The sequence below is a fragment of the Chlorocebus sabaeus genome, chromosome 10 (assembly GCF_047675955.1).
Source record: "Chlorocebus sabaeus isolate Y175 chromosome 10, mChlSab1.0.hap1, whole genome shotgun sequence".
NCBI classification, from domain to species: Eukaryota; Metazoa; Chordata; class Mammalia; order Primates; family Cercopithecidae; genus Chlorocebus; species Chlorocebus sabaeus.
The window spans coordinates 65,054,122-65,077,862 of record NC_132913.1 but is presented as its reverse complement, the minus strand read 5'-3'; the positions used below and the strand labels follow the sequence as shown (position 1 = coordinate 65,077,862).

Below are 23,741 nucleotides of genomic sequence, written 5' to 3'. Positions count from 1 at the left end.
TAACCTTTATCGTCTGGCGGAAGTAGTGCTTGTCAGGTTTCCCCAATGTACAGTTACTCTTTTTTCTTCTTTCTACACTGTAGTCTTTAGAAGGAAGTCACTATACACAGCTCACACCTAAGGAGTGGGGAGTTATGCTCCACCTCCTTGAAGAGGAATTATCTACGTATTTAGAATTCTTTTGCATGGGATATTTGTCTCTTTTCTCTATCTATTTATCTCAATATATTTATATACTCAGGATATATATACACCAATATTTGTTTTACACTTAGGGTTATATTCCACTACTACTTCCTTCAGCAGATATCATTTTATACCAGAATCCAGTAAGGTAATTTTTTAACAGCAACAGAAAAGAACTTATGTATATGCACAAATGGTGCTTCTCTGCAAATAGTCAGCAGGGGAGTCTGTGTACTACTTCTAATAATTATATCATCATTTAAATATGTTTGAAACACTTTAATGGAAACCATGAGATTTGTAAGATAAATAATCATTAATGTTACGAATGGATCACCTATTATGTGCCAAGAACACAATTTTCACCAAAACAGCATAGACTGTGACTATGTAAATTTCATAAGCTGTAGTACAATCTCATGTGATTTCAGTCTAATAGAGGACAGAGACAAATGAAAGTGTGATTACTGTAGAGTGTAATGAGCTCCAGGAAAGAGGTAGATACATTAGGGGAAGCATAGAGGAGGGGCATCTTGTTCAAAGTCACACGTAACTGCTTTGCAGAGAAGGCAATTTCAGAGTGACAACAGTGGGCTATACAATTTGTAAAGACAACTAGCAGGAATGCTCCAGGGAGAAGGAAAGTCATGAGTAAAAGGAGGGAGAACTGAAGTAGCATGCTATTCAAACACCTCAGTGCAGCTAAGGAAAAGGGCACAGCAGGGGAGAGGCAGGGCCTGAGACTGGGGAGCTACCAGGGGCCAGATCACAAAGGATGCTTGTATTACATGAAGGAATTTGAACTTAATTCTAAAAGTGGTGGAGAATCATTGAAGTTTTCAGCAGGAGGGGAACATGATCAGTTTGACATTTTAGAGAGATCATTCTGGAAGCTGTGAAGAGAAAATTTATCTATTTCATAATTATATTTTTTAAAACAAAATGTTGATCATGTTTTTATTTTATTTTCTGTTAAATGATTTTGGTGCTTTTCCAAAATCAAATCTGCTCTCAAATCATTTGCCACCACTGTTATGGTCTAAGGAACGTACTTTGAGATCCTGGATAAGAGTTCCCAAACACAGCAGAACATTTGGAGTAACTTAACATAGTCCCCACAGTGGCCTTACGAAGTAACTGTTATTTGGATGCATTTGTCCTGGTTTATTTGTTTAAAATTTTTCTTTCATTACCTTACACTCTTCTTATTTCTTCTGCTTTTGCTCTGTTTTTTTTTGGTGCTTTTTGAAATGCGACATTTATTAAATGCTTATGTGTCAGGCATTAATTATGTGTTTTGCATATGTATTTTATTGAATCTTCACTAAAACAGCATGGGGTACACAGTATTATTCCCATCTGACAAGTGAGCAAATCGAGGCTCAGAAAGGTTTTAGAAACTTGCTGAGAGGAGTTTTGTGGCTTGCATTTCACAGCTAGAAGTAGAGCCAGGATTCAAGCTCAGATCTGTTTCAAATGGCCATGTTGTACAAATTGTACTGCAAGGGCTCTTTTGAGGAATGTCCTATCAATTGCAGGAGGGCATTTACCACTGGAGCCCTTGGCTGCCCTGACGGAAGTGGGAAGAGAGCCGAGGTGAAGGGCCTGTTTTCTACACCGGGGGCATGCTTCTGGTTTATGAGATGGTGATGACAGTAATTAAGGGTAAATAATGAAGACTTGCCCATTGATTTAAAAGCTCAAACTGAATAAAGTACCCTTGGAAATGTATTGTCCTCCTCCTCCTCTTTTACCTCACTGAAAATTACTAACTTGTCAGTAAGGAAACTGTTTCTTTCAACCCTAATGCTTTTGGTTTTACAGTGCAGATCCTAGGAGTAATAGCCAGTGTCTCTATTGGGCTCCGGCAGCTCACTTTTTTCTGGAGCAGTTGCTGAGTCTAAGTTAGTTGACTCAGGTCAGTTACCCCACAGTGCGCGAAAGAGAACAGCTTTCTGTAGTGGAACAGCCATGCCTTCGCCTGCTGGCTTCCCTTGTAAAACACTGGCTTATGAAAGCTGTGTTTATAGTCGGCAAAGTAAGAAACTGACATTCACTTTAGGCGCAATGCTCAGTATCTTGATAGTGCTGTCATAAGGGGACAGTACCAGGATGCTGTTTTCAAAAGGTGGCAAATCACACCCCAAATCCAACCAGAAGGAACCAAGCCTACAAACCGTTTAGAAGACATTGGAGTTACTCACCTCCTGTTCCACCTAGCTCCCACTCCACACTGCTGAGTTTGAACAGCTGTGAGCCCTATATTCTGCATATTTCAGACTTGGTCAACCCCACACACAGCCCCTACAGAGGCGCATCCAGAGGAGCCCAAATCTCAGGGAGAAGCCCATGCAGGTCCTGGCAATGGGCTTGGGGCATTTGGGGTACCTGGGGGGATTTGAGATACGTGGAATTTAGTTTGGCTGATCCCAGGTACCTGGAATATAATCTGAATGACATGTTTCTAGAAATCCATGGACTTTTCTTTCCAGGGGATGGAAGAGACAGAGTGGAGCCCTTCAAAGCTTGGGGCCCAGGCCAACTCTCACAAGTCAGTTGTCTGAGTGTCACAAAGATGCTAACCAGGCTGCTGCTCTGAGTGTCTCCATCCCAGCACCTGCCTCCATTATGGCCTTAAAGTCGCAGTCAGGTCTTTCCAAGAAGACTTACTGTAGCTAAAATCTTAAAGCAATTATTTTTATAGAGGTGTGTGAGGTTTTTTAAATAAAATAATAGTAAGCTTTTTAATTATCTACAATCCCCAGGGACAACTTGGGAGACTTTTATTTCATGGGGCCTCCCTAACCACCTGAAAGTATTTGATGATGCAGAGTCTTAGGGAGGTGGGATCCACATTTCTCAACACATAAAAATGATAAACAGAGGGTGGTGGATAGCCAAATTTCCCTGATTTGATCATTACACATTCTTTGCATGTAACAAACACAGGTACCTCATAAATATGTAAATTATCATATATCAATAAAGGGTAAAACAAAACCAGCTTGGGGTTATCTTCAATTCCCTGCCCAGTGGAAAAAGGAGAGGCCTGACTTCAGGCACCCAAGAAGGCATTTCAGAAGGCATTTGGCCAGCACCTAAAAACAAAGAGCATAAAAGCCCCCACCACCTTCTCCATGCCCTAAATGTGTACATCACATATACTGATAAACTCTATGGTAGTTAAGCTGAAGTGGGTAATCAACACTTTCTAGCCAAAACACCTGCTCTTGGAATGGACGCAAACAGGAGCCAATCAGAACATTGGCACAGATGTTGGGCCCAGAGCAGAGACTGGAGAAACATTTACCTGTGGTAGCCCCTTCCCGTTCCTGTCATCAGACGTCACCAGGTGATGAATGTAAGGAAGGTTTCAAACCCTCTGTTTTTATATATCTATTTCCAAAAGTGTGTCCCACCCTAAAACACTCCTCCCATTGTCCAGAAACTCCAAATTTGGCCCCATCAGACCCATCTCCAAACCTCACATTCAACTCCCTGTAAGTGATTAAATTCATCCTGTAAAATGAAATAAGAATAAAGGTTAAAATGCCATTTTAAAAACCAGACACCGGCCAGGCTCAGTGGCTCATGCCTGTAATCCCAGCACTTTGGGAGGCCGAGGCAGGCGGATCACGAGGTCAGGAGTTCAAGACCAGCCTGACCAACATAGTGAAACCCCATGTCTACTAAAAACACAAAAAATCAGCTGGGCGTGGTGGCAGGCACCTGTAATCCCAGCTACTCAGGAGACAGAGGCGGGAGAATCACTTGAACCCAGGAAGTGGAGGTTGCAGTGAGCTGAGATCACGACACTGCACTCCAGCCTGGGCAACAGTGCGAGACTCTGTCTCAAAAACAAACAAACAAACAAACAAAAAACAAAAACCAGACACCAGTTAACAAACAGCAGACATTTGTTTGTGAGGTGTGTGTGGGCGGGGGTGTGTGTAGGGGTAGGGGTGGGAATCATACCCAGATTGCCAAGGAATTAGATTCACCCAAAGAAAAAGATCTGGCTCATGTGGGTCTGTGAGGCTGACAGCAGCCCCTGAGCTTGACAGAGATGAGGGGAAAGCTGCTTTTACCTCTTTGAAAAGGAGGAAAATGGCTCCTTAATTTAGCAAGTATACTGGGCCCAATTCGATGAGCCTGCCTCTGGGAAATTTGTTTTTATCCCCAGCAAGTGCCTACGCTTACTTGTTTTAACAAAAGGCCAAATTACTATGGTTTCCAACTTCTGTGATCTAATCCCCGGTCCCTCTGTGACCTCCTGTTATTCTTGCTTTCCTCACTCTGTCCCACTGGCCTCTTTGCTTTTCCTTAAACAAGCTAGGCACATTCGCGCTGTAGCACCTTTGCACTTGCACCCTACACCCTCTCATCCTGATACCCACATGGCCTGCTTTCTCTGCAACTTCAGGTTTTATTCGTACTATTCAGTGCTCCCTCTGCCCAGACAGTCTTACTTAAATCTGTCATGCCCCCTTTCCTGCCCCCAACATGCTAATCTCCCTTCCCTGCCTTGTTTTTCTCCATAGCACTCATCATCGCTTGACACACTACCTTTTACTTATTTCACTCCACGCTCTCCACTCTAGAACATAAGCTCCATACTGGCAGAGATTTTTGCCTCTTTTTTTGACTGGTGTATCCCTAGCACTTGCAATAGTTCCTGAAACATAGCTGATACTCAATAAATATTTGTTGACTGAGAAATCTTTAAAGGCATTGCGTTTCCCAATACTGGTGCCCATCCCTGCCTCAGATTCATAATGAAATTCACTATCTGCAGCTTCAGATGGCCGTGAACCAAAGTAGTCCAGTCCCTCCCCATCCTTCTACTGACTAGACGCCAGAGCAAGTCAGCATGCCTGATCCCTGTACTGCCGCAGTGTGAGTGATGGAGCCCCAGGTACTCATAAGCAGAGGGAAGCAGCCTTCCTTGTTTTGGGGTCCAGTTTGCTTGTATGTGGCTTCACATGCCCTTTCCTCCCCCTTTTTGATGGTCTCTGGTGTATGGATCCCTCCTTCAGGGACCGGGACCTGAGACCAAGTGCTTCTGTGTCTCTGGTCCTTTCCTCCCCGAGTGGAGCTCTCCTTTTTTGCGGATCCCTGTGCATTGTCTCCACAGATCGGGGTCTCCCATCTGCCATCCTCATCCAGCCACTCTTATCTCTCCCACATCCACTCTTGCCCACCTCTAATCCACCTTCTATACAACCAGGGCCATGTTCTACATGTAATGTGAATCCATTTACATGTTCAAGAACAGGCAAAACTACACAAGGGAATGAATGCCACAAAAGTCAGAGTGGTGGTCACTTCTGGCGTGGGGTATCATTGAGGAGGGGCACATTAGGGCCTTCCAAGGTCATAATGACTGGAAAACTAACGAGACAATGTCAGCCTCTTGCCTAAAACCCTGGATGGCTTCCCATGGACCCTAATAAAGTCTTTATCTGCTTGAAAGGCCCTGCATGACTGTGCCTGTGCCCAGCTCTCCTGTCTCCTCTGCCCACTCACATGCCCTGACACCACACAGAGGTGACTGCTCCCTCTGCCCAGAGCTCTTCCCCTACCCGTTGGCTGGCTGGTTCTTTATCATTTTTCAGGTCTCAGCTTAAATATCATGTCCTCAAAGAGGTCATCCCTAACCAACTTCCCTGCCACTCGCCACCATTCTTCCCACCTCCTTCCATGGTTTCTTTCAGCATTTTGCTGCTTGACTTTGTAGCAATTGTTTCAACTTGTATGTTTGGCTGTTTAGTGAGTGCACAGTTCTGGGCACAAATTAAGTCTTGAATGGTTATGTCTTGATTGAATGAATGGTTCATTCATCAGTACACCCTAGACTGCATTGATGTGATTCCCTGGTTTACTTGAATCTAATCTGATCTCTATGGCCACCAACCTTGGCCCAGACAGATTGAAAATTGCCCTTTTCATTTTTATTTCATCCATGGTGACCAGTCACTCCTGTAGCCCTAGTCATTTTGACAGTGGCCCAAACTAGGCCTGTCTCTCCTTCCTCCTTTTACTTCAGAAGGAACTCCCAGCGGAGCCACGCTGTTTCCAACATAAAATGCTCCATGGTGTTCCTGCATAACCAATGCAAATAAGCAATGTATCTCTCTCTCAAATCATAATGGTAAACCTTTGATTATGCAAAAACCATAGGAGGAGAGAAATGGAAAATCAGTATATATAAATATTTAATAACATGCTACTCAGAAGTATGATCTTAAGTGAAATCAGACTACTAAAAGTTCTAGTTATATAAATTATAGATTTGAAAACAATTTGGCACATATTATAGCTGTTTCAGGAACAGCAATAACCAATCCAAGTTGTTCAATCATCCCCAAAGAATGCTATGTTCTTCTTTGTTCTTATTAACAAGAAAAGCAAGTAAGCAAGTAGTTCATTAGAAAGCATTTGTGAAACATTAATACATTTAATAACCTACATGATTAAGAAAAACAGCCTCACACTAAAACAGAATGAGAGGAGTAATGCAATTGTGGGAATGGAACACTTATTTTGAAGCAGTTATAAATTATAGTCCAATATGCATATGTATAGAGCCATGTTTAATCTCACTAAGAATTAATCATTAAAACCTTTTTAATTTAAGTGTTAATGCCTGAGATCCTTTATAGGAGAATACTAAAAGCTTAGAAAAATCAGAAGACTCATTATCACATGCAACGTTTTCAAAAGAAATCGGCTATTTCTTTCACCTTAAGGACTTTGAAATGATTGAAATTAATAACTAAGTATTTCCCAAAAGTTATATAACAAAAATAAGCCAATCATTTTCCTTAACTTATAATAATTTTCTTCTATAGGTAACAAAATATACTCAGAGCAATAGTATTTAATGATCATATACTCTATGTACTATGTATGTTAAATATAAACAATATTTAATAAACATATACTATAATCTCACTTATTTGGAGATCATATCTATCAAACACAACCCTGAAACACAAAAGAGAATCAGGAAGTAAGCAAAAGTCAAATAGACCACAACTTTATATACTAGAGTTCATACATTGGACTCATTTGCTCTGATTTTAAACACTATTCTAACATAACTTGCTATTTGATTGCCCAACCCATTGTGGTAACCATCAGTGCTCATCACCAGTTTTTTCTAGTTCTCTTCCGTCTGGGCCCATGATCATATTACACTGCCTCACTTCCTTGAAATCAGGTGGAGTGCTGTAACTTGCTTTGGCCAGTGAAATATTATTGAAAAGTGCATATATTTTTCAACTTTTACTGATGAGGAAACAGAGACATAGGTTATATAATTAGGCCAAGGTTACAGGTCTAGTGAAGGCAGGATTGTGAGCTCAGCAGTCTGACACAAAGCACCTGTGCTCAAAGACCAAACTATACTAGCGCCTCAGTGTTGGCATACTAAGCACTGACAAATTAAGAAAACGACATTTTACTAATTTGTCAAAGGAAGTGGCCTGTCTTAAGAATTGCTGTAGGTAATCCATACAGCAGTTAATCCATATAAACAAATTAAGTCCTACCACTGACCCCTGCAAATAGGGAGACAACAAGCTGAGACTACAAGCCTAGGGCAATTCACAGCATGAATTCTGATTTCTGTGCTCAAAACTGTGTAGTAGAGTTGACTTACATGATTATAATTTTCAGCTGGATCTTAATCAGATTGCTTTCATAAGCCAAAGATGTCACAGGGCAAACCTCAAAATTGGAACTCAGCTTGGGAGGTCACATGGGTTCTTGGCTTGTGCAGGAAAGAATTCAAGAGCCAGCTGACAGAGTAAAGTGAAAGCAACTTTATTAACTAAAGGAATAAAAGGGTGGCTACCCCATAGGCAGATAGCAGCAAGGGCTACTTGGCTGACTATACTTATGGTTATTTTTTGATTATATGCTAAACAAGGAGTAGATTATTCATGAGTTTTCTGGGAAAGCAGCTGAGAGTTCCCAGAATTGAGGATTCCTCTCCCGTTTAGATCATATAGGGTAGCTTTGGGACAATGCCATGGCATTTGTAACTGTAATTATAATTATAAACTGTCATGATGTTGGTGGAGTTTCCATTAGTATGCTAATATATTATAATTAGTGTATAATGAGCAGTGAGAATGACCAGAGGTGTTTTCATAGCCATCTTGGTTTGGGCAGGTTTTGGCAGACTTCTTTACCACATTCTGTTTTATCAGCAGTCTTTGTGGTCTGTATCTTGTGAAATAAGTCCTGAATTCCTTTTTCATCTCTCCTCAGAGACTATACACTCTTCCTTAATCCTAAAATGTTGTAGAGGGACCAAAGTTTCTTTTTTTTTTTTTTTTTTTTTTTTTTGAGACGGAGTCTCGCTCTGTCGCCCAGGCTGGAGTGCAGTGGCGCAATCTCGGCTCACTGCAAGCTCCGCCTCCCGGGTTCACGCCATTCTCCTGCCTCAGCCTCCCGAGTAGCTGGGACTACAGGCGCCCGCCACTGCGCCCGGCTAATTTTTTCTATTTTTAGTAGAGACGGGGTTTCACCGTGTTAGCCAGGATGGTCTCGATCTCCTGACCTTGTGATCCGCCCGCCTCGGCCTCCCAAAGTGCTGGGATTACAGGCGTGAGCCACCGCGCCCGGCCAAAGTTTCATCTTCTGTAACTGCTTCATCCTGAACAGGGGCTGTCATCTCCATCTGCTCTGGAGGCATAGAAATCTCTCACTACCTTATCTAATGATTTGTAGGGACTCAGTCCTTCCTGCAGTGGCACAGGCTGGAATCCTTCAGTCAATTATTTTTGTCTGGAACTTCGGTAGCCTGGAAGATATAAACTTTACCCATCTGAATACCTGTTGAATATAACAAATAATTTTTTTAATGAAATAACACCTGGTGATAATTAATTAAATGCTTAACCCCAGTATAACAACGCTTATAGGAAGAGATCAATGCCATTTGAAACCTAAGTGAATAGGCTGGAAAACCAGTCCCCTATTGTCTGAAATACAAAGCCAAACAGATTTTCAATAAGAGGCATTTTTGTGGAAACAGAAGAAAAACAAAGGTTAATTTTGGGCAAAATCTATCCAGATGTTAGACTCAAAGCGTCTTTAGTTACAGAAGAGGAAGGCAGTGGCAATCTGACTACTCGTTTTTCTTTCCTTTATTGCAGGGAATAAGCTTTAGCTTGCAGGGCCTCAGGAAAAAAGGTAGTAGTAATTTTAATGCACTTAATAGAAAAAATAAAAGAAAAATGTGAAAATGTTAGTTTGGGTACTTGTTGCTCAGAAAGAATTTAGAAATCAGTCCAAATTACAGGGAAAAAAAACACCTCAAAAACCTGGACAAGACTAGAATCTAACCACTGAGCTAATAAATGACTTAAGATACATATGAGAACTTGTGAAGTATAACAAGGTGAATGAAATGTTATCTAACCATAGGCCCCAGCATTCCTCGCTAAGACTAAGGAAGGAGTTCTATGGGAAAATCCTTGACAAGCCCTCTTGATATTGTACAGATTATGAGGGAATGAATATTGACTGCCTCTAGTAATCAGAGGATGTGGGAAATTATTCTGTATGAGAAATGGAGAGAATTGTGTTATTATAGATTTGAAAATATGGAGAGGGGAAAGAGAAAAAGAGAAAGTTACATTGGAAAGAAGCCAGAAATATGAATAAAGGCTGTATAATAAATGAGACTGTACAAGATTAATGGTCAGTGAAATGCCCCATTGGTGGCAGGGGCAAAATCTGTTTTGAGAATGATGGAGCTGATACTTCATGAGAGGGTGTTTGTTTGTTTGTTTGTCTTGATGCAACTTCATAATTTGTCTTTTCAGAAAAAAAGTGGGGAGGGGAGAGACAGAGAAATAAGGAAGGGAAGGTTGGAGGAGGGAAAGAAAGAAAAGAAATGGAGAGAAAGAGAAGAAAAAAGAAAGAAAGAGAGAGAGAAAAGCAAGTAGGGAAGAAGGGAAGAGTGACGGAAGGAAGAAAAAAAGAAAGAACCTTCACACTATACTGAATTTATGAATGCATGATGGCAGTGGATTTTTTTTTGGTGTGGAAATTGAGGAGGGAGCTGATTTTCACATTTAGTGTGATGATTATATAACAGATACAGCACAAGAATATGTAAGAACTCAAAGACCAAGGTGAGAATATAAACCTGCGAAGAATTTGTAGATATTTTGAAAAAGACTTTGAATTTCCATAGTATTTCATGAGTTTAGGGGTTCAGGTCAATTTTATCTAGATTTTGGAAGACAAGGAAGCTTCAGTTGACACCTGATTACAGAAATCTATGGATGGCATAGGGTGGCAAGTCCCAGTTGAATGTTGATAATGTTTTGTTTATTTATTGCTTTTTAACCACTTTTTGACAACTTAATGGTTTAAACAGAAACCCCACATGGAGTCAAAGGGAAGGGACATAGACCCCACCTCTCATAGAAATAGTGTCAAAGAATGTGTGGTCATCTTAATTCACCAGATAATAATTTGGATGTAGTTGCAAAGTACCTGTTAAATTTCAAGATTTATATAATACAAGATATGCTATCCTCTGGCAAGGGCACAGGTACCAATATTTAGAGGGAAAGATAGTTTGGGAAGCTGCCAAATGAATATCAGTGTTGTCATTATGTACTAGCTAATGAATATTTAGCCTTATGAATGCATCTTAATGACTTGCATTTAAAAATTAGATTGAGATTTAAAGTGTGGTTACTAGAATTAACATTTTAATCTGGGTAATGACATAGAATGATTACATTAAACCTTTGATTTGGGTGAAAAAATGATGAATGAATTTCTCATCCAAAGTTAAGGACCCACTCAAACCACTGGAGAGTCAACTCCATACCTTTGAATAAAACAAAATGCAAAAATGGCATGTCTCTTTGGTGAAGAAGTTTAATTAAAAGAGAATTCAGCCGGCATGGTGGCTCACACTTGTATTCCCAGCACTCTGGGAGGTCAAGGCAGGCGGATCACCTGAGGTCAGAAGTTCAAGACTAGCCTGGCCAACATGGTGAAACCCCTTCCCTACTAAAAATACAAAAATCAGCTGGGTGTGGTGGCACACACTTGTAGTCCCAGCTACTTGGAGGCTGAGTCAGGAGAATCTCTTGAACCCAGGAGATGGAGGTTGTAGTGAGCTGAGATCAAGCCACTGCACTCCAGCCTGGGGAACAGAGCAACACCCCATCTCAAAAAAAAAAAAAAAAAACAAAAAAAAACAGAGAATTCAGTCAAGGTGGACAAGGTCTCAAACTGACCGCAAACTCTATTGGCACCATTTTTGCAACAGTGTGTGTTTACTTTGTGTTTTTGTGTCACATGTTGGTAATTCTTACAATATTTTATACTTATTATTATATCTGTTACAATGATCTGTGACCTGTGATTTTTAATGTTACTATTGTAATCCTTTGGGGCACTATGAACTGTGCCCACATAAGGCAACAAACTTAATCGATAAATGTTTTGTGTTCTGACTGCTCTGCTGACCAGCTCTTCCCCATCTCTCTCCCTTTCCTTGGGCCTCTCTATTTTCTAAGACAAAACAATATGGAAATTAGGCCAAGTAATAACCCTACAGTGACCTCTAAGTGTTGCAGTGAAAGGAGGAGTTGCACATCTATCACTTTTAATCATAAGCTAGACATGATTAAGCTTAGTGAGAAAGGCATGTCAAAAGGTGAGATAGGCTGAAAGCTAGGCCTCGTATGCCAAACAACCAAGTTGTAAATGCAAAGGAAAAGTTTTTGAAGGAAATTTAAAATGCTGTTCCGGTGAACATACGAATAGTAAGAAAGTGAAACAGCCTTTTTGCTGATATGGAGAAAGTTTTAGTGGTCTGAAGAAAAGATCAAATGAGCCACAACATTCTCTTAAGACGAAGCCTAATCCGGATCAAGGCCCTGATTCTCTTCAAATCTATGAAGACTGAAAGAGGCAAGGAAATTGCAGAAGAAAAGTTTGAAGCTAGCAGAGGTTCATGAACTTTAAGAGAAGAAGCCATCTCCAAAACATAAAAGTGTGAGATGAAGCAGCAAGTGCTGATGTAGAAGCTGTAGCAAGTTACCCAGAACATCTAGCTAAGACCGTTGATAAAGGTTGTTACACTAGACAACAGATCTTCAATGCAGACAAAACAGCTTTCTATTAGAAGATGCCATCTAGGAATTTCATGACTAGAGAGAAGAAGTTAGTGTCTTCAAAGCTTCAAAGCACAGGCTGACTCTCTTGTTAGGGGCTATGGTAAGTAGCTGGTGATTTTAAATTGAAGCCAGTGCTTATTCACCATTTTGAAAATCCTCGGGCCCTTAAGAATTATGCTAAAGCAATCCAGAAGTGGTGGTGTACACCTGTAGTCCCAGATACTTGGGAGGCTGAGGTGGGAGGATCACTTGAGGTCAGGAGTTCGAGACCAGCTTGAGTGACAGAGTGAGACTCCCTCTCTAAAAAATAAAAAATAAAAGAATTATGCTAAATCTACTCTGCCTATACTCTATAAATGAAACAGCAAAGTCTTGACGACAGCATATCAGTAAACAGCATGGTTTGCTAAATGTATTAAGCCTCCCATTGAGACCTACTGCTTAGAAAAAAAGATTCCTTTCAAAATATTACTGCTGATTGACAATGCACCTAGTCACCCAAACACTCTGGTGGAGCTGTACAAGGATATTAATGTTGTTTTCATGCCTGCTAACACAACATTCATTCTGCAGCCCATAGATCAAGAGTAAGTTCTACTTTCAATTCTTATTATCTAAGAAATACATTTTGTAAGGCTGTAGCTGCCATAGATAGTAATTCCAACAATGGATCTGGGTAAAATAAGTTGAAAACCTTCTAGAAAGGATTCACCATTCTCAATGCCATTAAGAACATTTATGATTCACTGGAGGAGATCAAAATATCAACATTAACAGGAGTTTGGAAGAAGTTGATTCTAACCCTCGTGTCTGAATTTGAAGGGTTTAAGACTTCATGAAGGAAGTAACTGAAGATGTGGTGGAAATAGCAAGAGAACTAGAATTAGAAGTGGAACCTGAATATGTGACTTAATTGTTGCAGTCTCATGATAAAACTTGAACAGATGAGGAGTTGTTTCTCATAGATGAGCAAAGAAAGTGGTTTCTTGAGATGGAATATACACTTGGTGAAGATGCTGTGAACATTATTGAAATGAAAACGAAAGATTTAGAATATTACATAAATTTAGTTGACAGAATAGTGGCAGGAGTTGAGAGGACTGACTCCAATTCTGAAAGAAGTTCCACTGTGGGTAAAATGCTATCAAGCAGCATTGTGTGCTACAGAGAAATATTTCATGAAATGAAGAGTTAATTGATGTGCAAACCTCATTGTCTTATTTTATGAAATTGCCATAGCTTCAGCAACCACCACAGTGATCAATCAGTAGCCCTCAACATTCAGGCAAGACCCTCCAGCAGCAAAAATATTATGACTTGCTGAAGGCTCAAATGATCATTAGCATTTCTAGCAATAATTTATTTTTAAATTAAGGTATGTGCATTTTTTTTTTTGATATGCTGTTACACACTCAATAGGCTACAGCATAGTGTAACCACAGCTTTTATATGCACTGGGAAACCAAAAAACGTGTGTGACTCACTTTAATGCTAGATTCACCTTATTGAGGTGGTCTGAAACCAAACTCAATGTCTCTGAGGTATGCCTGTATTTTATTATTACTCCATGTTTGGCAGGTATCTTTTATTCTACTTTAAATTCAAAAAGTATGAGTCTTTCTTAGATGTTTTGAAAATATTTTTATGATAGATTCTGAAGGTCATGATAACATGATAACAGATCACACAGCAGACACAGTTATCTGAAGTACCTTTTGAACATTTCATTCTGTTATACAGCAGGCAGTGTCTTAAATATTTGACAATAAAAACCGATGATTTCTCAGTTTCAATGCATCTATTCCATTGCCATGTCTTTGAATACTGTCATCACCTTGTTAAGAAATCCTGGAGTATGGTTCTTCACATAGTTAGATGACACTTCTGTCTGGTCATTCCAAGTAAATTGGCTTTTCATTTCTTGTGGTTTGTCATCTTTCTTAGGTTAAGGACTACTGCTTAGAGCAAAGCTTCTTTATTTCTTTGGAGCTCATCAATATAAATTATTTGGGATTTTGCGTCCAATCAGCTTAGCTTAAGTCAGCCATCCAGCCTTCACCAAGCTCCACTTTGCCAGCAGAGCAATAAACGTATTCATGCAGCCCTTTTGTGCCCGAGACACTCAGTCTGAATCCTCAGTGGGATCTTTGTTCCTCCTCGCTCTTAAGTGCTTCATTACATTTGTGTTCCTCTCTGCTGGTATAATGGTCCATATCTCATTTCAGGAGCAAATGACTGCCCAAATCCACAACAAATTAACATTCAAGACAATTGGTGCAAGAGATCTGTCCTCCAACTACTCAGGGGCAGTTCTGGGGGTTGCAAGGCAAGCATTTGGTTCTGGTCCTGAATTGCATGTAGAGAATGGCAAGGCTTGATCCAGTGGTCCTATCTCATAGCTCTGCCCATTGTTTTTCTTTTGAAATTTAGTTAATTGTCTTTTCCTGCTGTGTAAACACAACACAAAAATGTGACTTCTTTCCTCTCTCTTTCATGGGTCTGATAATTGCCTTCTCTGCTTTTTTGTTGTTGTTTTGCTGGAAGCAAGTTCAATCCAAAAGTTAACTAAAGTTGGTATGGTTTTGCAAACAGTGATTTATTTTAGAAACTATAAAAATTTCTTGAGTCAGAGCTCACCAACAAAACTGAGTCAAAAATATTTCTCAATTAATACTAAAACAAAAAATATATCCATCTATCACAGAAATTTTCTTGTGAAAGTTTAATGCTCATCAAGTGTTCTGTGGATTAACTGTTTACTTTTGTACGTATGCTTTACACAAATTTTATTTATCTGTCAAAAAAATTAACCAATGTGTACATTATAGTAATACTCTCATAACCTAACAAAGTTTCTCATAAAGAATGATGGTATATGTAAAAAACCATGTCTTACAAATGCCTCTTTCTTCAAAACTATTATAATGCATTCGATTAAAGCTTTTTTACTTGATCAAAGGTATTATTATTCAAAAATGTATGATGAACCTAGATACTTGCTATGAAATATATAGTTTGGAATTGTGGAGGAAACTAACTTATCCAGAAAAGTAGTACAATAGTAGTTTTAAATAATATAATTCTGTAATTTGTTAAGATTTATTCTCAACTATAGAAATTTGCCTAATTTTTAGCCATTATCTGTGCCATATAGTATTATTTATGTATATAAAACAGTAACAATTCTTTTTTGAAGATTGACTATGCTAAAAGTAATTAGGAATTACTTTTTTTATATTTCCTTCAATGGCCTCCATAGATTTGTGACAGGTCTTAGGTTAATGTGGTTATGTGACTGTATAAACTTGCTCAGGCTGCCATAACGTAACAAAATACCAAAGACTGGGTGGCTTAAACAACAAATATTTATTTTCTTATAGTTCTGGAGACTAGAAGTTCACAATCAGGTTGTGTATCAGTTCCCTCTTACTCTGCTAATAAAGGCATACCCAAGACTGGGTAATTTATAAAGGAAAGAGGTTTAATTGACTCACAGTTCAGCATGACTGGGGAGGCCTCAGGAAACCTACAATCAGCAGAAGGGGAAGCAAACATGTCCTTCACATGGTACAGGAAGGAGAAGTGCTGAGCAAAAGGGGGAAAAGTCACTTATAAAACCATCAGATCTCATGAGGACTCACTCACTATCATGAGAACAGCATGAGGGTAACTGCCCCCCATGCTTCAATTACCTCCCACCAGGTTCCTACCATGAGATGTGGAGATTATGGGAACTACAATTCAAAATGAGATTTGGTTGGGGACACAGCCAAACCATATCAGGGTGCCAATATGGTCAGGTTCTGATGAGGGCTATCTTTCTGGCTTGCAGATGGCCACCTTCTCTCTGTGTCCTCACATGGTCTTCTATTTCTGTTATTTATATTCCCTACTCCTCTTCTTATAAGGACCCCAGTCATATTGGATTAGGGCACACCCCCATGACCTCATTTTACCTTAAGTACCTCTTCAAAGGCCCTGTCTCCAAATACACTCATATTCTGATGTCCTAGGAATTAGAAATTCAATAAATAAATTGGGGAGGTTTGAAAATATTTCAGACTTGAGGCATTTGGTAAGCTTGCCAGATAAAATATTGTGGAAGAAATGTCATTGGGAGATGTTGCGAGGTGAGGGTGAAAGAAGAAACATAGTATTTTGGGACATAGCTTAGCGTTTTCCGGATTTGATTCTAACCTTCTTAATTTGGAGCATGTAGAAGGAAGGTTGCCAGATAAAATACAGGACACTGAAGTACATTTGAATTTCAGATAAACCATAAAACAATTTTAAGTGTACATATGACACAAATAGCAAAAATATTTATTGCTGATCTGAAATTCAAGTTTAACTGTGGATGTCCTCTATTTTTATTTTCTAAAACTGGTGATCCTATCTACACTGCTTACTTTATGCTCATACATAAGGCATATCATGATTTCATTGAAAAAAATACACTAATTCAGGCCACTAATAATACAAACCGTGAGACATATGGGAAATGGAGACAGTCTTTTAAGATCATTTTATTTTTTATTCCTTGATTCATTAAATATTTACTAAGTACCAACTAAGTATCAACCATACTCCCAGGGATAGGATATACCTTCATGACCAAAACTAGACTAATTCTTGCCTTCAAAATGCTTACAGTCTAGTGGGGGAGGCAGGTGATGAATAAGATAACAGGTAACTCCAATTGTGAGAGTGGCATGAAGGAAACAGCCTGTTAACTCAGAGAATAATGGAGTTAACAGGGGCAAGGTTGATTTCTCATGGTGGTCAGGGAATAATTCATTGAAGACGTGACATTTAACTTAATTTCAGAAGATGATACCAATGAGGTGATGAGGACAGGGAAGCTCTGAGGTAGAAAAGCACTTGGTATGTAAATGAACAAAAATGAGGTGAGTGTGGCTGAGTGTGTAGAAGACGGAGCACATGAAGCATGAAGTTTAGTTTGAGAATGTGCCAACAGCCAGATGGTGCAGGACCTGTCCAGTCACCATCCAGGCTTTGGACCTAACCTCATGAACCTGAGATCTGTGACCAATGTGTGGATACCATTAAAGGAAATACAGCAAAAGTGCAGTGGGAAGCCACTGGTGACTTTTCAGCTGGGAGATGGCATGATTTGATTTCTGCTTTTTAAGATCACTCTGACTGATGTGTACCAAGGAGATTGGATTAGTATCCAATTGATACTAATTGATTGGATGGAGTGGCACTTACAGAGCTGAGGAAGACGGAGAGAGAAATGGGTTTGTGTGGTATATTAATTTCCTGTGGCTGCTGTAACTAATTACCACGATCTTAGTGGATTAAAACAACACATACTTATTATCTTACAATCCTGCAGGTCAGATGTCTGAAATGGATCTTACTGGGCAAAATTCAAGATGTATGTAAGGCTACATTCTTCTGGAGGCCCTAGGGGACAATCCATTTCCTTGCCTTTTCCATGGAAAACCTACCCACGTTCCATGGCTTGTGGCCCCTTCCATTTCAAAGTTAGCAATAGTTAGTCAAGTCTTTCTTACATTGCATCACTGATTCTCCTGCCTCCTTCTTTCACTTATAACGACCCCTGTGATTACATGAAGCAAAGCCAGATAATCTGAGATAATCCATCTCAAGGTGACCAGATTAGCAACCTTAATTCCATCTGCAACCTCAGTTCCTCCTTGTGACATATCATATTCACAGATTCCAGTGATCAGGACATGCACATCTTGTGGGGGAGTGTTATTCTGTCTATCACATATGGGAAAATCTGCATGTATATTTAGATGTGTTAAATTTGAGAAGCCAGTGAATTGACCAAGTTGGAAGTTAGTGACGCAGGCAGATGAGTATGTGAGTGCAAAACTCAAAGAGATCTGAAAGTTATCAACACAGAGATGGTGTATAAAGCCCTGAGGGTGTATGGCATCACCAAAGAAGAGACTGAGCCTAGGAGTTTCCACATTAACAGTTAAGGTAGAGGAGAAGGGGCCAACAAAGAAAACAGAAAGAACAGCTAAAGAAATAGGATGAAAACCAAAATAATGTGGTGTCATGGAAGCCCAGAGAGGAGACTTTTAAAAATAGAAGCGAGTGCTCCCTGCAATTGCAAAAGGTAATTGCAGATTCATCAATGGACTTGTCAGCAAGAAATTGAAAGCCTTGACATGAGCTGTTTCAGTGGAGAGGTGGGGGCAGAACCAAAACTGAAGCAGATTGAGGAGTGAATGGGACATGGCCAGTGGCCATAGGTGATCGGGAAAAGTCCTATGTGACCACAATAGCCTGTGTAGATGCTTGTTAAAATTAGCAAGGTGATTACATTTGGTCACAGACTTTTCAACAAGAAGCTGGGAACTAAACAAAAACCTAGCTTGGTTGTGTATTTACATCAGGTCAGAATTGCATGATGGCTAAATTGATACAATACATGAAAGAGGTACAAATATTACTGGGTTCTCGCTGTAACCGGTGTATAAAACCTGCAAACACTGTGGGTAAAGTGAAACACCACCATCTTGCTGAATGCATCCCAGAAAATCCTATAGGACCAAACAGAAAAGGAGAAAATCAGAGTTCTTAAGCAAGATTTAAGGGTCTCTTACCTTAAGGAATCCACTCCTCTGGCTTGTTGGTCTTTCTAGGGATTCTTAGAGGGAACAATGCTACCATCTTCCTGGACTGTGGTTTAGCAATAGGGCCCAGTCCTTCAAAACAGTGTACTCCTGTTAGCCAATTATTCCTTCCTGCTCGCCAACATGGACTGTATTCTTCTGGGAGAAGGTAGTTGAAGGATTCTTTAGCTAAGCATTTCTCTCCCACCTCTACTGGTTCTCACAGTCCTACAAAAGGAAACAGGAACTCTGAGAAACAAGAAGATTCAGAAGGTAAACCAAAAGCTTCCTTATCATTAACTTTATCTAATTAGGTAGAATAAATAAATTCCTATGTACTTAATAGATTAGCCAGCAGAGGCTTAAAATCTCAGGATACCAATCCAAAAAAGCTTTAGCTCTAAGATGTGGCCCATGAAATTTAAGAACCATGAAAAAGTAACCAAAGCTTTTATTTATAAGTCTTATTCTTTATACATAAATTTAATTTCAGATGTATCATAGACATAAACATAAAAGATAAAATTATAAAGTTTGTAGAAGATAGCATAACGTATATATTCACAACTCGGGGGCAGGAAAAAAATTTTAGAAAGGATATGTGAGATTGAGCACAGTGGCTCATGCCTGTAATCACAACACTTTGGGAGGGAGAATTGTTTAAATCCAGGAGTTCAAGACCAGCCTGGGCCACATAGTGAAACCCTGTTTCTATAAAAAATAAAATTAGTTGGGCATGGTGGTGTGTGCCTGTAATACCAGCTACTTGGGAGTCTGAGGTGGGAGGATCACTTGAGCCAGGGAGGTCAAGGCTGCAGTGAGCCAAAATCACGCCACTGTACTCCAGCCTGGGTGATAGAGTGAGACTCTGTTGGAAAAAAAAGAAAGAAATAATATGTGAAACAATAGCAATTTAAATAATTGACAAATTACCCTTTATCAAAATTTAAAACTTCTATTTATTAAAATACACATTAAAAGAAAATTAATAGACAAGCCATAGACTGGAGGTAATATTTATGAAACATATGTCTGACAGAGGACTTGAATCCAAAATATACAAAGAACTCCTACAACTCAATAACAAACAAAACAAACTATTGTAATTTTAAATGAGCAAAAAGTCTTAATCTGTAATAATTGTCTGCTTCACTGACTCAAATAGTTTCAATTTAGTGGAGTAAATAGCTTTTTTTTTTTTTTTTTTAAATGAAGTGGGAAGAGTTGATTTAAACAAACCTGACTAAGCACCACCTGGTGGCAGAGATTTTGAATTGCAGCTTGAGTTTTTGTGGGATATTTTTTAAAGGTAAAGTTTGAAGAGTGAATCTGCAGAAATAGACTTGAAAACAGTAAGAAATTCTAATAAAATGACAGCCAAATTAAATTTTACCGCAGTAAAACTGAAACAAAAGAGCAAAGTCAATTCATCTATGCACTGAAATATCTATTGATATTATAAGATAATGATATAATATCCAGCCAAATATTTATTTGGTAGAATTTTAATTGAATATTAATACAATACATATAAGTTGGCTATTTGTGTGCCATGTATTCAACATGTAGTATTGCATTTAATCTTCCTAAGAACTCTGTAAAGTACAGGACCACTCCATAGAATATTTCCATGGTTAAAATTTCCCAGTAGAATATATCTTTATTTTTAATAACCACACCTCATAGAACATATTTATCTCTCAGTACAACATTTTTCTGAGTCCCCTCCCAAAGGTGAAAAAGGATTGAGAAAACTATGGAAAAACAAGTAAAGTCAGTAAGAAAAAATGTTTACAATGGAAGAGAAAGTATTACTTAACAGAAAGAAACTTTTTGTTAATAACTATATTAGTTATGATCAGAAAGTAATACTATTTATTTATTTATTTATTGAGACAAGAGTCTCACTCTGTCACCCAGACTGGAGTGCAATGGCACAATCTCAGCGCACTGCAACCTCCGCCTCCCGGGTTCAGGCGATTCTCCCACCTCAGCCTCCCGAGTAGCTGGGATTGCAGGCATCCATCATCACGCCCAGCTAATTTTTGTATTTTTGTAGAAATGGGGTTTCACCATGTTGGCCAGGTTGGTCTTGAACTCCTGACCTCAGGTGATCCACCCGCCTCAGCCTCCCACAGAAAGTAACATTTTAAGTAACTATAACATAACACTATTTTTTGTTTTATATATACCTATGAATTTTACTGTGCTTTAGTTGAGTTTTAAGAAGTTGCTGCAGATCTTATAACGCACTGTAATTTTTTTCCAATTAAAAATAATTAAAAGTAGATTCCCTGTTAGTGTTTTCAGGAGGAGCCTCTACGTTAAGCAGTAGATGCCTGTGTAGTATTATGCTATACCACCTTGTATATGAGACCCAAAGAGATTAAACCATTTGCCCAAGCTCCCAGGGCTTGGAAGTGGAGGTGTGGCAGCCTGACTCTGAAGGCTGTGTTCTAACCACCCTGAGACACTGCTTCTATTGTGTCTTTTCTTGTATCACACAAACGGTATGTGCCATAGGTCAGTGCTTCTCAAAGTTCTCGGTCAATAGGTTATTAGGTTGAATGTTACCAGTTTGATGTTACCTAAAAGGGAGTTCTGTGGCTAATTAGATTTGGGAAATACTAAGTTTAATGAAATGAAGCATGTTACTTTACTTTTTGCAGCCAAATATGCACTGTGATTCTCTAAGGTTGATAGATGAAGAAGGCGTTAGCATTTCCCAGACTTATTTGTATGAGATTTGTATAGATTAAGAATGTAGGCTGGACGCGAAGGCTCATGCCTATAATCCCAGCACTTTGGGAGGCTGAGGCGAGAGGATCGCTTGAACCCAGGAGTTTCAGACCAGCCTGGAAAACATGATGAGACCCCTGTCTCTACAAAACAATACAAAAATTAGTTGAGCATAGTGGTGTATGCCTGTGGTCGCAGCTACTTGGGATGCTGAGATGAGAGAATCACTTGAGCCCAGGAGGTCAAGGCTTCAGTGAGCTATGATCACACTACTGCATTCTAGCATGTGCGATAGAGTGAGACCTGTCTCTAAAACAAAACAACGACAAAAAATGTGTCTGGCAGCATAAAACATATAACATACATATGCTATTTATGTATGAGTGTCCATATGTCTGTAAATATGCCTTATGAAATACCACCAATGCGCATTTATTTGACTCACACAACAAGACATCTGGGGCAGGGGAGCCCAGGGTCAGGCTCCTTTCTCTTTTCCTTTCTGTTCTGTTCACAGCAAGCTGGCATTCACTACCATGCTTGTCACCTCATACACACCAGATTTTGCTGCACCTCCAGGCTTTACAGCTGTATTCCACAAAGGAAGAAAAAAGAAAGAAGCAGTGCCAACACTCCCACTTATAATTCATTGACCAACACAGTGGCATAAAGGCAACCCTGTAGGACCACCCCCAGCTGCAGGGAGCCTGTGAATTAGGGTTTTTACTTTTAAGCCTCTGTATCAGTGAGTTCTGATGCAGATAAATTGCAAAAGTTGATTCTCACTCACATAATATGTCATCAGCTGCAGGTTGGCTGCAGTTCTGCTCAATATGTCTTCTTTATTTGGGGGCTCAGACTGAAGGATCAGCCCCTCTCAGGCCATGCCCTTCCCATGGCGGAGGGAAAAAGGAGGTGGCAGAACCATGTGATTGCTGTTGAAGACACACTCAAAAGTGGCATTTGTTACTTTCCCCACATCCCATTGGCCAAAAGAAGTCACATGCCAATGTGGATGTAAACAGGGCAAGGAAGCACAATCCTCTTACAAAAGGGGTCACAGATGTATATATCAATATAATCTTTCCTAATATAATAAAAGCAGGCAAATGAGAATAGGTGAGGAAATGGAAGTTGAGTCATCAACCTGTTTGCTACAGATCACACACACATGCTCTAGCTTTTCATTTGCTTTTAGAGCATTTCACAGGACAAGTATTCACATCCTTTGGGAACTATAGTTTTGAGCTACATCAAGTCTTGTTTTTTGTTTGTTTGTTTGTTTTGTTTGTTTGTTTTGTTTTTTTTAGATAGGGTCTTACTCTATCGCCCAGGCTGGAGTGTGGTGGCATGATCCTAGCTCACTGCAGCCTCGACCCCCTGGGCTCAGGTGATCCTCCCCTCTCAGCCTCCACGAATAACTGGGACTATGGGCACACACCACCATGCCCAGCTAGTTTTTGGATTTTTTGTAGAGACAAGCTTTCGCCATGTTTCCCAGGTTAGTCTCAAACTCCTGGACTCAAGTGATCTGCCCATCTCGCCCTCCCAAAGTGCTGGGATTACAGGCATGAAGCACTGCACCTGGCCATTGTCCTTTTCATAAAATAACTACCTATAGAAAAATTCCAGTATAAAATATTCTTTAATATGTGAATTATGTCAGAGAATGTTATTAGACAGGTTGTATCTTGCCATACATTAAAATCCACCTTTAAATCAAGGTGATATACATGAGCAAAGCTTATTTTTAAGCCAGGAGAATTTCAAAAAATACAGTCATGTATAGTTATTAAAATTATTTTTTTCTTCTGAATCAGGTGCTATCATATCATGCAACATGTTCAAAAGCTGAAGTTGACAAGTTTAAGGTAAGGAAGAAGATGGTTTCCTTATTAGTGCATACAGTTAAACTTCTCTTGGCTTCCTGAGCTCTGTCACTTGCCTCTAGAGAATTAATCCTGCTCATTGGGAGCTGGAGGACTAGCAATGGGCAAAGGTGTATTTGTATATTTCTGTTTTAGAGGGGAAGAGGGAC

The 23,741-nt window shown here is 39.5% G+C and overlaps 1 protein-coding gene across 1 annotated transcript in view; it reads left to right on the top strand.

Moving 5' to 3' along the window:
- The window catches only part of PDE11A (phosphodiesterase 11A), a 455,494-nt gene that overhangs the window by 283,601 nt on the left and 148,152 nt on the right, over positions 1–23,741 (top strand). Inside the window, exon 10 of the mRNA XM_073019839.1 lies at positions 23,524–23,574. Coding sequence (XP_072875940.1) covers positions 23,524–23,574 — 51 coding nt within the window. The remainder of the gene's footprint in view (positions 1–23,523; positions 23,575–23,741) is intronic.